The sequence below is a fragment of the Pyrus communis genome, chromosome 16 (genome assembly GCF_041283825.1).
Source record: "Pyrus communis isolate YQ-2024b chromosome 16, ASM4128382v1, whole genome shotgun sequence".
In the NCBI taxonomy this organism is placed as follows: Eukaryota; Viridiplantae; Streptophyta; class Magnoliopsida; order Rosales; family Rosaceae; genus Pyrus; species Pyrus communis.
Window position 1 is genome coordinate 28,586,371 of NC_142580.1, and position 17,852 is coordinate 28,604,222.

Here is a 17,852-nt window from a genome sequence, read left to right on the forward strand (position 1 = left end):
TCCTGAAAATTTTCTGTTCGGAATTCAGGATCCCATTTTCAATTTGGGATCTCATACCGAACCACCCCTACATATTTGTTTGCTGCATATATTGTTGCTGCAGGTTTGTTTCTTGCATATATTGTCCTAATTTTAGACGGAAATAGATTATCAAAATATCCTCACACAATGTACTGATTGTTAACATGTGTTCATTAATTAATGTATTGTGTAAAAAAATGAGACCGTCTTATACGTAGATAGGTTTATATTTTTAAATGTACAATTTTTTCTTAGAAATCAAACTGAAACCGTTTGAAATCGTACCGAATCAAACCAAACAGTTTGATTTCATTTCGATTTTGACTTCAAAACCATACTGAACCAAACCTTAAAAAGTTTTAGACCAAACAGCCCACCCATAATTAGGGCTGTTTAACACCAGTCTCCCCTCAAGTCTCATCTCATTTACCCGCGTTAATTGCTCTGACCAGTAACCAGCCGGTCCCATTTATTACATACAATACGTTACATTACTAAGATACGCGGAGAGCAACGAATCATTTCCCGTCTCATCTGACAGAGATTTTGTCATTTTCTCTCTCCTGCCCTCTCGACTGCCGAAACGAGCCTTTGAGTCGTTCATCCCACGTCTTCTCGCTCTTCGATTCGTGCTTCGATTTCCGAAGAAAATGTCGTTTCTTGAAATGTAGAGGAATTTTGAAGGAATCCGGGGCAAATGCGATTTCAAAGGCTTAATGAATTTTTTTGATTTTTTGAATTGTGGAAAACGAACACTCAGAAATTCAGCTGCGTTGACCTGCTCCAACTGTTAGGGTTTAGGGTTTTGGTGGTGGTGGTGGCGGAAGATGAACCGATGTTGATCAAACATGCCTACCATTAGAGCTCCGGGGACGAAGAAAACTACAACACTCACGGTTAGTATTTGCTGCTGGGTAGATTTCATAGCATCACAGAAATTGCATTGCCTTGTTTCAGCCTTCAGGTAACTGATTGAGAGCTCGCACTGCTGCAGGTTGCTGTGAAATGCAGGCCGTTTAGGCTGCGAGAGCGCGGTCGCGACATTGTTCGCGTAGTTGACAATAAGGTTTGGGCTGGCGTTAGAACTTTTGGATACTTTGATTTGAATTTTATGTGAATTTGTGGAATCTGAATGATATTATTCGGAATTTGAAATTTTACTTGTAGGAGGTGCTTGTGTTAGATCCTGATCTGTCAAAGGACTACCTTGAACGAATACAGAACCGGACAAAGGAAAAAAAGTATTCTTTTGATCATGTGTTCGATCCGGTTTCTTCTAATTTGGTACATCGAATACCGAATCTTACGCTTTTTTATTCCTCATGATTTGTTATGATGTATGTATCTGCTTGAAACACTTGATTCGGTGTAGTTTCTTATATTTTTTTGGTTGCTTGTATTTAAAGTATATGTCTTGACAATGTTTGAATATATCCAGGATGTCTACACAAAATGTATATCTTCCGTGATATCTGGGGTTGTTCACGGCCTCAATGCAACTGTGTTTGCATATGGTTCTACCGGGAGGTACTAAACCGATATATTCTTGTTTTTTTTATTTTTTATTTTTTCACCTCTCAAGGTCTCAAGGTTTTGCTTGCAATTTTCATTTATGCAACTCAGTCGTTCGCCCTCACTAAACCGTAGTCCTTGGAGTATGTATTTCAGTTCTGAGGTCAATGTATAGATTGCAAATTAAAAAGAACTGTATAAGTAAAGTCGTCATGCTTTATTTTCACTGTATGATCTCACCATTCATAATTTGCATTGTCCATTACTTAGTATTCTCCAGAATGTCTTGAACTTTGTCACTTTACTTTTTCAGTGGTAAAACTTATACGATGGTTGGGACACAAGATGATCCAGGACTTATGGTTCTTAGTCTGCATACAATTTTTGATCTAATAAAGAAGGACAAGAACTCTGCTGAATTTGAAGTTACCTGTTCATATCTTGAAGTCTACAATGAGGTGGGGCATGCAATTTATTAAGAAATTAAATTCATTAACAGTGCCTGTGTTCTTTTTGAAAAAATTGTTTCAAATTTTATTTCCACAATATTTAGGTCATCTATGATTTGCTTGAAAAGTCATCTGGCCATTTGGAACTCAGAGAGGACCCAGAGCAAGGAGTAATTGTTGCTGGGCTGAGGTGTATCAAGGTTGACATTCAGCCATCTATTTGCATCTGGTTTGACTATCTGTGAATAATTGTAAATCTCTTTCCGTATTTTTATTTTTCCATTTTGTTAAAAGTAATTTGTTAGTTCTTTTGAGTATCTTTTTAGCACTAATATGAAGGTGATTCTTGAATTGGACGATCCAATTATGTACTTTGAGAAGGGTTCTTACTCATCCTTTGTGACATGTCTTACTTATTCAGGTACAATCAGCAGATAAGATTCTTGAACTCTTAAACTTGGGGAATAGCCGACGGAAAACTGAAGGCACAGAGGCTAATGCAACATCTTCTCGGTAGGTTGAATTCATTTGTGTGCTGTGGACATATCATTATCGTTGTTGTCCACTTGAGTTTTAAACTTTTAATCATGCTTAGGACAATAGGCTGTACATAGAAACCACTTCTTTTCCAATTTCATTTGCCTAAACCTTCTTTTACAGATTCTACCATACCTTATATACCAACAACTGTATAGCTTTATTAGGTTTAGGTGCCTGTTCAATAGGTTCTGTGAATTCTTCTGTTGTCAGGTGTCTTGGTTATACTTGCGTATTATTCGTTTCAAACAGAAAATCACAATTCAACTATTAAAATGTACTACATCTAATAGAAAAATTCTGTATGGAGTTTATTTTTAAAAGGTGAGAATATTTTACAATTGAATGCAGATCACAGAAGTTACAATACTTGCGTATTATTCGTTTCATTTGCCTAAATCCTGTTTACCAGATCACATGCAGTGCTGGAATTAAAAGTAAAAAGGAAACAGAGAAACAAGTATCGTAATCAAGTAATGCGAGGAAAACTTGCACTTGTGGATCTTGCTGGTAGCGAACGAGCTTCGGAAACAAACAGTGGAGGCCAAAAGTTAAGGGATGGAGCAAATATTAACCGTTCACTTCTTGCTTTAGCAAGCTGCATAAATGCACTTGGGAAACAGCAAAAGAAGGGTCTTGCTTATGTTCCTTACCGTAATAGGTATATGATTATAATTTTTATCCTGAAGTCCTTCCTGCTGCTGTAGTTAGCTTCCTGCTACTTTAGTTAATGTTATTAGTTTTGCAGCAAATTGACACGAATACTCAAAGATGGTTTGAGTGGCAATTCTCAAACTATCATGGTTGCTACTGTATCCCCTTTGGACAGTCAATATCATCACACTGTGAATACCTTGAAATATGCTGATCGGGCAAAGGAGATAAAGACACACATCCAGGTGAGAGCCAAATATGCATGAAGGCATTCAATTTGGATCATCAAAACATGATTATGTAGTAGTCCATTTCGACATTGAAGAAATTAATATTCAGTTTTCATTCTGAGATTGATTAATCTACTAATCCGTCATGATCTCAATTGTAGTACGCTATTAAGAAATTAAGAATTTTAAAATTGGGATTGTGGTTTAACTTCCCACTTATGTTTCATACTAGCATGTGGTTCTTTGATGAGTGATTTATCTATGCTGCATATTGCCTTTGTTGAACTACCAATTTTGTCTTTCATATGGGTTTCTTCTATGCACGAATTTGTCAGATTTGCAGAAAATTTCTTTTCTTGTACTCGTGTGTCGCTGGATAGACTTGTACTTCTATATATGCACTGAAATTCTAAGAACGATCATGTTTACTTCACAGAAAAACATTGGCACTATTGATACCCATGTATCAGACTACCAACAAATGATTGACAGTCTTCAGGTAAGTGGTTTAATTGGTTTCATCTATAAGATTTTATTTACAACTTTTATTTTCTTGGAAGATGACCTATTTCGGACTGCAGATTGAGGTTTGTCAATTGAGAAAAGAACTAGCTGAAAAGGAATCACAGCTAAGTGTCAAACCTGTTGAAAAGGCTGCAGACAATGAACTTTCGTGGCTGAATATTTTGAGCCATGAAACCAGTGAAAATGTTCAGGAAAGGATAAACTTACAGAAGGCATCATTTGAGCTTGAGGAAACCAACCTTCGTAACCGGATTGAACTCCAACATCTTGATGATGCTATAGCAAAACAACAGGTTAGAAGGTCCTGCATACAATGCAGCTTTATTGAAAACAGTTTGTATTCTGCACATTGTCTTGTAGTACCCACAATTCATCTCAATTAAATTAGTTCAGATTTTTGGCTCCAAATAAAAGCCATGACATTCCCGAGAAACGACTTTGTTATAGACTATAATTTCTTTTCGTTCCCACTTTTCTTGTTTTGTAAAGAGGTTTTGTAGCTTCAACTAGATCTGGAGATGAAGTAATGTTAACTTTCTTGCATTTATTTACTTTATTGGGGAGCGGAATATGATAAATGATTATTGAAAATGTTTGAGAAATTTTTTCTGATAATATAAACTAATTCTGGAGTACCTTTACTGTGTTACAGGCTATTGGAAACGATTGTGAAATTTTAGAGGCCATGAGAACGAGGCGACAAGTTATTCTGGATAACATCCGGGACAATGATGAAGCTGGTGTTAATTACCATATGGTAATATCTCAGCTGTAATCAAACCCACAAAAAAAAAAAAAAAAAAAAAAAAAAAAAAGAAACAACTTTTATCAGCTTTTGATTTTATTGCCGAGTTGTCAACTCTACTTTTTGTAGGAAATCGAAGCAAATGAGAAGCATCGATGCAATCTTCAAAATATGATTGAGGAGGTCATTAGTAACAATGGAAATAAAACGTACTTGCGTATTCTTAGTCAATACAGGCTCTTGGTGAGTTGATTAAACCCAGACTGAATATACATATACTGGACAAAATAAATTAGGAAATGACTGTTTTGAGTTGAATATGCATTTATTTAAAACTATTGACCAAAAAAAAAACTTGAGCAAGATCATTGGCGTGCATTTTATGTTCTCTCAAGAAAAATGCTTATCTAATGCCTATGACACAAGTTTTCTTAAGATATTCTTAGAGTTGCATTAGTATACTGCTAACTGCTATGAGTTGCATCGTAGTACCATATTTAATATATTCTACAGCTCAATTTCTTATTTTTGCATAGTTGTGGTAAACTTTCTGTTTGGCGTAACAATTTTACTTCGATTAATATAGGGAATGGCAAATACTGAGCTTCAGTTTGAAATGGCAATGAGGGATCAAGTGATTAACAACCAACGGGAAACACTGCGAAACATGTGGGACTTGCTTATGGGGTTAGGACTTGATGAGAGACAGATCATGGACCTTGCAGCTAAGAAGGGAATAACAATAGAAGAAGACTCTACAACGACACCCCTTCTGGGGCTTTCTGGTAGGGAGCAATCACCAGATTTGGATTCCGGAAAATATGCTTCTTTAGGTCCTTGTCGTGGCATGGGGCATTTGTATTCTAGATCGTCTTCCACCTTTCAGCACTCTCAAGAGTTGGGTCCGAGATCATTGCCCCGGGGGCATTTGGACTTGACTCAGTCTTTTTGCAGAGAGGAACACCACAGTTCGTATTACTTACTGTCACATGATCAGTCTCCTTCAGCCTGTATGAGTATGAGGACAAGTAGTGAGCACTGGGTTGGTGGAAGGTCAAGTCCGTGGTTTGGAACTATCGATAAACATCCTCAAGATTTGTGAAAATCATATCCAGTGACAGAGAACTCAAGCTTCAGAAGATGGTAAGATCTGTATACCAGTGTCTTCTTTCAGTGTTGATTTTACCAAGCAGAACAAGGTATTTGCAATGATTGTAGTGGTGGAGTGCTAGTTTTGAGGCTACATCTGTACAGCGGTCCTCCTGATGTAACGAGTAGCAGCCAAGTAGATTTATATGTAGGCCACAGTGGTACAATTCAAGGTACGCGTATAACCCATTCAACTGCTTAGATTTATCCCACATTCTGTACAAGGCCAATTTCTTTTGGTTCCAGATAACCCTGATGCACAGGCCTCCCTTGTAATCTTCGGTAGTGTTGTTGTAATTATTAACCTATGAAGCTATGATACCCTGAGAGTATAGAACAATGGCAGAAAGAACAAAGAGAAAGAGGAGAAGAGAGCTTTGTATATTTCGAATAGTAAAAGAGAATACAATCCAATCCCAAATGACTGCTACATCAGCTATTTATACTAGCTAATATCTCATTACACAATGACTCAATTGCCCATTCTAACAACTTCATCCTAACTAACTCAATCCAATTGACTAACCAATGACATACTGCCATATGGCTTGGTTTACATGAATCAACATAACTATATGGTTATTACTCCCCCCACATGGTTTACATGAATCAACATAACTATATGGTTATTACTCCCCCCACAAACTAAGCTGAGCTACGGAAGCTAAGTTTGCTGTAGAACCAACTCCCAAGCCAAGTGATTTGCAATGTTTTTGAAAATTTGGACTATGCAATCCCTTTGTAAAGACATCGGCTACCTGATCATCTGTTGGAATATAGTGAACCATAAGATCTCTTTTTTGAACCTTTTCACGCACAAAGTGATAATCCGTGTCAAGGTGTTTGATCTTGGAGTGGAAAACCAGATTTGTACTTAAAGCCAATACGGAGAGGTTATCATAGTATAAGGATGGTGGGACTGATATGGATTGATGAATATCCTTAAACACTGAACGAATCCAAAAAACATCAGCTGCACAGTGAGCTAATGCCTTATATTTTGCCTCTATATAGCTTCGAGAGACTGTGGATTGCTTTTTAGACTGCCAAGAAACTGGATTGTTCCCAAGATAGACAACAAAACCTGTAATTGATATTCTGGTGTTGATATCTGCTGCCCAATCTGAGTCAAAATAGACAGTGATATTGAATTCCTTGCTTTTTGTATATTGTAAGCCATAGAAAATAGTACCTTGTATATATCGTAAGATTCTTTTGACCAAAAACATGTGTAAATTAGTTGGTTGAGCTATGAATTGACAAACCATGTTCACTGAATGGGCTATATCAGGTCTCATAAAGGTAAGGTATTGAAGAGCCCCAACTATGCTTCTACAGTGACTAGGATCTGATAACAATGTTCCTTCACCAGCAAGAATTTGAGTATGAGGCTTAGATGGTGTTGACGTAGATTTGCAGGTATCCATTCCTGCCTTTTGTAACACATCTTTGGCATATTTAGCTTGTGATATAAACAAAGAACCATCATCTCTATACTGTATATGCAACCCCAAAAAATATGTTAATCTCCCCATATCTTTGATCAAATACACCAGCAAGATCATCAATGACAGATTGTATTTTAACTGAGTTTGAGCCAGTGAGAATTATGTCATCAACATACAACAAGAGAAGGATTGTGTCTCCATCATCAACTTTGACAAAAAGACTAGAATTGGAGAGAGATGATTGAAATCCAACAGCTGGAAGATAGTTTGTGAACTTCGAGTTCCAAGCTCGAGGAGCCTGTTTTAACCCATAAAGGGATTTGACCAACTTGCAAACATGACCCGGACATGTAGCATCCACTAACCCTTGTGGTTGTTTCATATAGACATCCTCGTCCAAGTCTCCATGAAGAAAGGCATTTTTGATATCGAGTTGTCGTAATTGGCAACTGAACTAAGTAGCTAAAGCTAAGATGAGTCTGACAGTTGTATGTCTAACCACTAGACTGAACGTCTCTGAGTAATCCAAGCCTTGCTCCTGAGTATAGCCCTGTGCTACCAACCGAGCTTTGAACTTAGATATGCTACCATCTGGATTTTTCTTGACCTTATACACCCACTTACTTCCAATAACAGACCGATTTGATGGTGGTGGAACAAGTATTTAAGTGCCTTGAGTTTTCAATGCATTGAATTCCTCTTGCATAGCAATTTGCCATTCTGGTTCCAATGAAGCAGCTTTAAATGTCCTAGGTTCTTCACAGTTTGTGATGTCAGCAAGAATGAAAAACCCCCAGACACATGTGCACTGAAGTTGGTAGAGAAATCAACAGTAGAGAAATCATCAAGATGTAAAGAATGCAACTGAGGTAGAGAGGCAAGACATCCCACATAACTCTTCCTAGTAATGGTACCGGTTTTTAACTTGGTTTGGATACAATTTTGATCAATATCTGTGTGTAGACATCGAAATTTCGGTGAAATGAATGTTGACCAATAATTAAAATTTCAACGCTCACGTGTCACATAAATTTTACATGTAGCGTGTGACTCAACGAAAAATCGAAATAAATTGGAAAAGTCATCAAATAGGACACGTGTCAATACCTGGTAGAAATGATTTATTTCATCTGATTATTTAAATCCAAAAATCAAGTTTTGGAATTCTATAAATAGGAAGCCGAGACATTCATTTTGGGAAAAAGCAAGGAAGGGAATTTACATCACACCAAAACCTTGAAGCCTTGAAACTCTAAAGCTCTCAAGCAAATCCCGAAGGATCAAGAAAGCACTTTTCGTTCTTCGTCAAATCTTCCTTCAAGGTCAAGCCTCAACGGCCCTTGAAGAACTTCCACTGACTCAAGATCAAACCCCGACGGCCCCTTGAAGAAAGTGTTCATCGTTCATCATCCGTTCATCTTAAGATCAAGCCCCAACGGCCCTTTGAATCAACAATCTCAAACAAACCTATACACCCATTCTTCAAGATCAAGCCCAACGCCCCTTGAAGATCCATTCATCAACTGTTCATCCCTAGATCAACCCCCGATGGCCCTTTGGATCAACAGCTCATCCACAAACCTACACCCTACGAAGATAGAATCAGAGGATCAAATTACAAAGAGATTGTAACCCCAAAATCATTAAACACAAAATATATTTTGTACACGTATTCTTGTTTCTTGTTTCAGGAATTTTCCGTGTTTACAAATTTGGCACGCCTGGTGGGATATCTCTACCTCTCATCTTTATCCTCAAATCATCGAAAAACGCAAATGGCATCAAGAAAGGATCAAGCTGTTCCTGCGATCAAAGCAAAGAACAAGAACATCATCGCCGCAAGTGGTGATATTTCGGGCATCATAACCCGAAGTAAGGCAAGAGATCTTTTTGCCGCGGCTTCCGCCCCTGCATTAACTCTGTCAAAGGAACAAGAGCACCTGAGGTACGAGCCTGTGATCACACTAGCCTCGCTAAAGGCATCAAGGGGGGAAAGCCCAAGGAAATACTCAGAGTCCCTACTCTCCGACGCTGATTCGAACGGCAGTACAACCATGCAAGTCATGACCACTGGAGCAACTTCAATCGAGGAGCAGCTAGCTCAGATGAATGAAGCAATCGCAAAGCTCACACGGACTGTGGAAGAGAAAGACTTGCAGATTGCCACACTTGTCAACCAACTAGATGCGCTGCCCGACGTGAAAGTCGACCCAAATGTTGGCCTATTAAAGAAAGAAGTCGACAAATAAGAAGAGCCACCAGCGGAGAAAGTTGAAGAGAAGCCGAAGCTAGACCAAGCAACGGCATCCATGGGATCTCTCTCTATCCAGCAGCTACAGGAGATGATCGCAAGCACTATCTAGACACAGTACGAAGGAAGCTCGCATGACTCCGTACTGTACTCAAAGCCTTACTCCAAGAAGATTGATGCTTTGAAGATGCCAAGGGGTTATCAGCCCCCAAAATTCATGCAGTTCGATGGAAAAGGCAACCCGAAGCAACATGTCGCCCATTTCATTGAAACTTGCAACAATGCTGGGACAGAGGGAGACTACCTCGTCAAACAGTTCGTGCGTTCGCTGAAAAGTAATGCTTTTGACTGGTACACTGACCTCGAACCTGAGTCTATCAACAGTTGGGACCAGGTAGAAAGGGAATTCCTCAACCGTTTCTACAGCACTCGTCGTACTGTAAGCATGCTAGAGCTGACCAGTACGAAACAGTGGAGAGATGAACTTGTCGTCGACTACATAAATAGATGACGCTCCTTAAGTCTGGATTGCAAAGATCGGCTTTCTGAAACCTCTGCCATTGAGATGTGCGTTCAAGGCATGCACTAGGGGTTACATTACATCCTCCAAGGCATAAAACCAAGAACATTCGAAGAGCTAGCAACTCGTTCCCACGACATGGAGCTGAGTATCGTTAATCACGGGAAAAAGGAGCCGATTACTAACTTCAATAAGGATAAAGTATTCGCCCCAAATGTAGACAAGACCAGGAAGAAGCCCGCTAAGGAAGCTTTCACCGTCAACACTACCCCCATCAAAACCTCCTCAGCGCCCATCAAGATCTCCTCCAAGAAGAAAGCAAAGGAGATAAAGACAAGTGAGCCTTCTCGCACCCAAGACAGATACAAGAGCACCTTGAGAGAGTTGGAACAGAAAACGTACCCTTTTCCTGACTCTGACATGGCTGCCATGCTAGATGATTTGCTGGAAAAAAAGGTGATTGAGCTACCCGAATGCAAGCGTCCTGAAGAAATGAATCGCACAAACGATCCTAGGTACTGCAAGTACCATCGTATTGTGAGCCATCCTGTTGGCAAGTGCTTCGTTCTTAAAGAACTCATCATGAAGCTAGCACAACAAAGGCAAATTGAGCTCGACCTTGAGGACACGGCCGCAACGCATACCACTACAATTGCGTTTGGATCGTTTAATCCTGTGCCTCTCCAAACAACACCTGACCATTCTCGTGAATGCTCAAGTTGCACGGCACCTCCTACACAACCATCACTGGAGAGAAGCGACCAAGATGCACATATTGATGATGAAGAAGGATGGATATTGGTAACCTACAAAAAGACAAGGAAACCAAGACCACGAGTCATACAACCAAATGTGGAACAAAGAAGAAATCACCACGGCCGCAACAGTGCGAAGCCTAAAAGAAACATAAAGCATAATAAAACAACATATGCTAGGGAACCTATGGAGCAGGAGCCACGCATTCCCGTGTCCTTGCATAAATACTTCCCGAATGACTTTTTCCAACAGTGCACTACTGTGGCCTGTCACATGGTTGAAGTAGAAATAGAAAAGCCCTCAAAAGGCAAAGCTATCGCCACTGAGGTAGAAAAGGCCCTTACACCTAGAGAAGGTCTGCCAACACACTTTAGCATCGAGGAAGCGCTACCATTGCCAAAAATGATGCGAAGAGCACTAGCAGCAGTCTTGGCAGGTCCCGACGACCACGAAGTGCAAGAAAGTAACGACGAAGGCTCGAAGCTTCAGCCACATGAATGTGCCACATGTTGTGCCACCCATGACGTAATTAACTTCACTGACGAAGACCTACTGTTGGGATCAAAGCCTCACAACCGTCATCTCTTTGTCTCCGGGTACATAAGGGAATACAAAGTCAACCGCATGCTTATGGATGGTGGGTCGGCCATAAACATCATACCAAAATCAATAATGACCATAATCAGCATCAAGGTGAATGAACTATCCCTGAGCCGTCTGCTGATCCAGGGTTTTAACCAAGGAGGACAAAGGGCGATGGGCATATTCCGAGTAGAGATGACCATGGGTGAGCTCAAATCAAGCACGATATTCCACGTGATTGATGCAAGAACTTCCTACAGCTTGCTCTTAGGAAGACCTTGAATCCACACAAATGGGGTAGTGCCGTCCACCCTTCACCAATGCCTAAAATTTTACCGAGAAGGAGTGAAGGTGATCCAAGGTGATACCAAGCCATTCACCGAAGCCGAATCACACTTTGCAGACGCCAAGTTCTACATGGATGAAGAGATGGTACCCGAAGCCCTTCCGGAAGAGATCAAATCCACGGGCAAAGCAGCACTTAAAAAGTAGGAGTGGTAAGCCATGCCTAAAAAGCAAAAAGAGCAGGCCGTGCCATCTTCAAGCAAAGACGATGACGAGTTTGCTAAACCTGCAACAACCAAAGGGAGTAGGATGCCGTCAGAAGGACCGAACACACCCATATTTCGGTATATCCCAATGTCAAGAAGAAAGAATGGTCAATCTCCATTCGAAACTAGAAAAGCCGACACACAGTGGCACACGGATAATGTGAAGTTGCTCAAGACGAATGCAGTTTTGCCTCTAACACAGCTAGGGGGTGCTAAGGCCGCAAGACTACCACAAGGCTTCATAAAAGCTCTACCAAAGAAGGTGGAATCAAGCTTTCTTCCAACCAAGAGGACCGAGGAAGGTTTCGACCCTAACGCCTACAAACTCATGTCAAAGGCCGGGTACGACTTCGCTTCTTCTGCGGTGGCTGGAAAGAAGGTTTCAAACACTGTCAATGACGAAGAACGTAACCTCACCAAAACTCAAAAGAAGTTGAAGGAGCATGGTTACGGAGTTGACAACAACAAAGCCGAACTTGGTTTCACACCAAATGCACCTGTGATGATTTCAAACAAAGCGAAAAACACTAGCACTCAATACGTTAGCGTGAGCATTGAACAAGACCAAGAAGAGCCTAAACCCTCCCCTCGGACGTCGGTCTTCGATAGGATGAGCCATTCAAGCTCCAGAACTTCAGTGCTTAATCGCATTGGTGGTCAAGACCGAACCTCTATCTTCAAGAGGCTTAATGCGCCGACATCCCAAAGCTCTGTTTTTTAAAGGTTGTTAAAACTTAAGAAACAAAGCAACACAGTTATCTCTCATCTGCGACGATCAGCTTCAGAAAGATTTGAAGATAATGAGAAGCCTTTTGGAAAGAGGAAGACAACACCAAAGGGAGAAAAGCTCGATGGGTTAGGAGAAAATGACGACGTTCGAAGCTTGATTCCTTCAAGGATGAAGCGCCAAGCAATCCTAGAGGTTGACACAAAAGGACCACTGAAGGTAAGGAGGCGCATCATCGTCCACACTGGCAAATCTTCATGCCAACAAACCCAAGAGAACGGCACTGAAGATGAAATCCCTAAGAAAGATGTCACTTCTGGCTCTTTCGACTCAAAGTCTTCACCTCAACCGCTGGGGGCATGCTCCAAAACCATGTCAGTCAAGTCAAGTGAAGATGAAGGATGGATTCATGTCACTCCGAAGAAACTGCACGAGAAACATATGTCTTGTCCACAAGTTCACCAATCGGAAAGGGGGCAAAGCAGCCACCGTCAACCTTCAAAGCTACATGAAAATGTTGAGGATGATGAAATTACAACACAAAGATCGTTCATGCGGGATCTTTTCTTCCTCGAAGATGTCTTCAATTCCTTGATCAAGGCTCCTTGCTATGAAAATTGTGAGGAATGCATTTCGAAGATCGCTTCGAAGAAATTGGACAAGCAGCAACCATCTTGTCCACAAATTTATCAGTCAAAAAGGGGGCAAAACAGCTCCTGTCAACCTCCAGAACAATGTGAAAGTGTTGGAGATAATGAAATTTCGACACAAAGATCGTCCATCCCCATCACAATGTGCGACCTCTTCCCAGAAGACTGCGAGGAACGCCTTCCTATGAAGATTGCGAGGAACGCTTCTCTCAGAACACCAGACAATCCTTATGCCAACAAGCTCGAGAAGACAGCACTGAAGAGGAGATCCAAGATGTTTTCCACATCACGGTTCAAGAAGGTAAAGAAGACGAAATCCCCGAGGAAGATGTCACTGCTGCACCACCACAGCTCGAAGATGGGGGGCAAGCCACGATCGATGATCTCAAGGAACTCAACTTAGGTACAAGCAAGGAACCAAAACCTATCTTCGTAAGTGCATTATTAAGTACAGATGAGATAGAGGAGTATTATCAGCTGTTGTTAGAGTACAAAGACGTCTTTGCCTGGACCTACAAAGAAATGCCCGGCCTGGACCTTATCATTGCTGTTCATCATCTTGCGGTCAGGCCTGGAACACGACCGATAAAGCAAACTCAAAGACGCTATCGATCTGAGCTTATCCCACAAATCGAGGTCGAGATCGACAAGCTAATCGAAGCAGGCTTTATTCGAGAAGTGCAATACCCCAAGTGGATCTCCAACATCGTCATTGTCCTTAAGAAATCAGGACAAATACGTGTTTGCGTAGACTTCCGGGACCTCAACGATGATTGCCCAAAGGATGACTTCCCCTTGCCAATCATTGAAATCATGGTGGATGCAACCACTAGCCATGAGGCATTATCATTCATGGATGGCTCTTCTGGGTACAATCAAATTCGCATGGCCCTCGAAGACGAGGAACTAACAGCCTTTCGTACTCCAAAAGGTATCTACTGCTACAAGGTGATGCCCTTTGGTCTAAAGAACGCTGGAGCTACGTATCAACGCGCAATGCAGAAAATCTTCAATGACATGCTACACAAAAACGTAGAATGTTACGTAGATGATGTGGTGGTCAAGACGAAGAAAAGATCAGACCACTTGAAGGATCTGCGAATAGTGTTCGAAAGGCTGCGAAAATACAACCTCAAGATGAACCCGTTAAAGTGTGCGTTTGGCGTCACCTCTGGAAAATTCCTCGGCTTCATCGTCAAGCACCGTGGTATTGAAGTAGACCAATCAAAGATCAAGGTCATTCAAAGCATGCCCGAGCCAAGAAACTTGCACGAGCTGAAAAGTCTACAAGGACGGCTAGCCTTCATTAGACGCTTCATCTCCAACCTCGCAGGGCGTTGTCAACTGTTTAGTCACCTTATGAAGAAAGATGTTCCATTCGTATGGGACAAAGCATGCCATAATGCTTTTGAAAGCATAAAGAAATATTTGTCAAGTCCACCTGTCCTGGGGGCACCTGTGCCCGGGAAACCACTCATATTGTATATTGCTGCTCAGGAAAGTTCAATCGGAGCACTCCTGGCGCAAGAGAATGAATCCCAAAAAGAAGGAGCACTTTACTACTTCAGTCGAACTCTCACCGGCGCTGAGTTGAACTATTCCCCAATAGAAAAGATGTGCATCGCTTTGGTGTTTGCCATTCAGAAACTCAGACATTACATGCATGCTTACACCATCCACTTGGTTGCTAAAGCCGACCCTGTCAAATACGTTATGACTAAGCCAGTCTTGACAGGGCGACTCGCTAAATGGGCTTTGCTTCTTAATCAATATGAGATCATCTACGTCCCAGCTAAAGCTGTCAAGGGACAAGCGCTAGCAGACTTCCTTGCCGATCATCCAATCCCGGCTGATTGGAAAATCTCAGACGACTTGCCTGACGAGGAGGTGTTCTACATCGACATCTTCTCGACATGGACGATGTTCTTCGACGGATCCGCACGAGCAGACGGAGCGGGGGCAGGAGTAGTATTCATGTCGCCACAAAGGCAAATACTACCTTACTCCTTCCAACTGAATGAGCTATGCTCCAACAATGTTGCTGAGTACCAAGCATTGATCATCGGGCTCCAAATGGCGATCAACATGGAAATCACAGCTCTTGAGGTATATGGCGATTCCAAGCTCATAATCAATCAACTCTTAACTGAATATGAGGTGAGGAAAGATGATCTCGTCCCATACTTCCGGCTAGCGACCCAACTGCTACAAAAGTTCGAAGCTGTGACACTAGAACATGTGCCAAGAAAGGAAAATCAAATGGCAGACGCTCTCGCCAATCTAACCTCAAGTATGACACTAAGAAAAGATGAAGTTGCAGACGTGCCAATTTGCCAAAGATGGGTGATTCCGCTCGTTAATGAAATGTCACTAGATGATACAAATGTCATCTCAGTATTTCCAGATGATCGACTACTTAGAGCACGGAAAGCTTCCAGATGATCTTAGACACCGTTCCGAAATACGTCGATGAGCACCTCGCTTCCTTTACTACAAAGGAACACTCTACCGACGCTCTTTTGAAGGAGTACTCCTGAGATGCCTAGGTGAGGAAGAAGTTAATCAAGCCATGGAAGAAGCACATTCAGGTGTGTGTGGGGCACATCAGTCTGGACCAAAGCTACATTTCCGGCTTAAAAGAATGGGTTACTACTGGCCGAGCATGGTGAAGGACTGCCTGGAACACGCCAAAAGGTGCCAAGCCTGACAATTCCACGCAAACTTCATACATCAACCGCCTGAACCATTACACCCTACAGTTGCTTCATGGCCGTTCGACGCATGGGGATTGGACGTTGTAGGACCAATTACACCAAAGTCATCTGCAGGGGAAGCTTACATCCTAGCTGCAACAGATTACTTCTCCAAGTAGGCTGAAGCCATACCTTTAAAGGAAGTAAAAAAGGAAACTGTTGTTTGTTTCATCAAGGAGCATATCATCCACCGATATGGGGTGCCTCGCTACATTATCACTGACAACGGAAAGCAATTCTCCAAGTTCAAGCAGCACAAGTCTTCCATGTATCATGCTCCGGCCAACGGCCTTGCGGAAACATTCAACAAGACGCTGTGCAACTTCCTGAAAAAGGTAATCGGCCGAACAAAGAGAGACTGGCATGAAAGAATAAGTGAAGCACTTTGGGCATATAGGACTACGCATAGGACTCCTACCCAAGCTACACCTTATTCTCTCGTATATGGCGTAGAAGCTGTTCTACCGCTCGAAAGTCAAATTCCCTCACTAAGGATGGCTATACAAGAAGGCTTGACTGATGAAGAAAATGCAAAGTTGCGCCTTCAGGAGTTGGAAGCGCTGGATGAGAGAAGGCTCGAAGCTCAACAACACTTGGAATGCTACCAAGCACGGTTATCCAAGGCATTCAACAAGAAAGTTCGCCCAAGGTCTTTCCAAGCCGGAGATCTCGTGCTGGCATTGCGTAGGCCTATCATTACAACTCATAAGACAAAAAGCAAGTTCACATCAAAGTGGGATGGACCCTACGTAATACAAGAGATCTACACCAATGGCGCCTACTTAATCATGGCAGAAGACGGGTTGAAGATCGGCCCCATCAACGGCAGATTTTTGAAGCGCTACTACCCCTAAAGCAAACGCACCACGCTCCTGGCCCGCAAGAGCATAAACTGTGTACGGCAAAATCATCATCAAAAAAAAAAAAAAAAAAAAAAAAACCATCACTCATTTGAACTACGTTATGACTTGATCCCTTCTTTTGAAGAGTACGTGGACAACTTGAAACTTCAAAACTTCAAGTACAGTCACATCAAAATAAATAAATAAATGTTTCATTAAAGAAAGTCAATTTTATTACAAAATATATATATATATATATATATAATAATACATATGTTATTATGTATTAGAAAAAAAATATATATATTCTCTATCCAAAAAAAAAAAAAAAAATTATACATGTTAAAGTGGGTTTGCCTACACTTAAGACCCATGCCAACTCAAAGAAACAGAAGTTGAAGTCCACAAAAAGGAGCAGCCCAAATCCAAGCCCACCATGGACATGCAACAGCAGCCCGCCATGGACATGCAGCAGCAGCAGCACCAGCACCACTGCATGGAAAGCCCAATGGAGATGGAGGTGCACAAGGTGGTTCCACCACCTTACAGAGGCACTTTTCGGAAGCTGCTGGCCAGGCTCAAAGAAACCTTCTTTCCAGATGACCCTCTCTACCAATTCAAAGGTCAGCCACCAAAGAAAAAATGGATCCTTGGAGCGCAGTATGTCTTTCCAATCCTTGAGTGGGGCCCTAATTACAGCTTCAAGCTCCTCAAATCAGACATCATTTCTGGTGTCACTATTGCCAGTTTAGCCATTCCTCAGGGAATCAGTTATGCTAAGCTTGCGAATCTACCTCCAATTGTGGGTCTCTATTCAAGCTTCGTTCTTCTTTTGCTGTACGCTGTGCTTGGAAGCTCAAAGGATCTTGCAGTAGGACCTGTTTCCATTGCTTCTCTAATCATGGGATCAATGCTCATGCAAGAAGTATCTCCATCCAAAGATCCAAGCT

General features: G+C 41.6%; 1 protein-coding gene across 2 annotated transcripts; it reads left to right on the forward strand.

Moving 5' to 3' along the window:
• The first annotated feature begins 467 nt into the window (after positions 1–467).
• On the forward strand, positions 468–6,243 carry LOC137731585 (kinesin-like protein KIN-8B). Of its 2 annotated transcripts, none has more exons than XM_068470739.2 (14): positions 468–917; positions 1,016–1,087; positions 1,189–1,305; positions 1,460–1,548; positions 1,847–1,991; positions 2,087–2,182; positions 2,404–2,495; positions 2,932–3,180; positions 3,268–3,418; positions 3,840–3,902; positions 3,985–4,221; positions 4,581–4,685; positions 4,803–4,916; positions 5,260–6,243. In XM_068470739.2, exons 1-14 carry the CDS (start codon positions 870–872, stop codon positions 5,773–5,775), a joined length of 2,094 nt encoding a protein of 697 aa, XP_068326840.2. In that variant the 5' UTR covers positions 468–869; the 3' UTR covers positions 5,776–6,243. The 2 variants fall into 2 exon arrangements, with proteins under 2 accessions (XP_068326840.2, XP_088544140.1); XM_088688014.1 differs by having other exon boundaries at positions 727–916; positions 1,012–1,087.
• The last annotated feature ends 11,609 nt before the right edge of the window (positions 6,244–17,852 follow it).

What these genes read in the sequence shown, in the direction of transcription:
- LOC137731585 (XM_088688014.1), top strand. Translation starts at nt 870, where the DNA reads ATGCCTACCATTAGAGCTCCGGGGACGAAGAAAACTACAACACTCAC. An exon ending in CTGGTGTTAATTACCATATG is followed by an intron (nt 4,686 to 4,802) that starts GTAATATCTCAG and finishes TACTTTTTGTAG; the next exon opens with GAAATCGAAGCAAATGAGAA. An exon ending in TTAGTCAATACAGGCTCTTG is followed by an intron (nt 4,917 to 5,259) that starts GTGAGTTGATTA and finishes CGATTAATATAG; the next exon opens with GGAATGGCAAATACTGAGCT.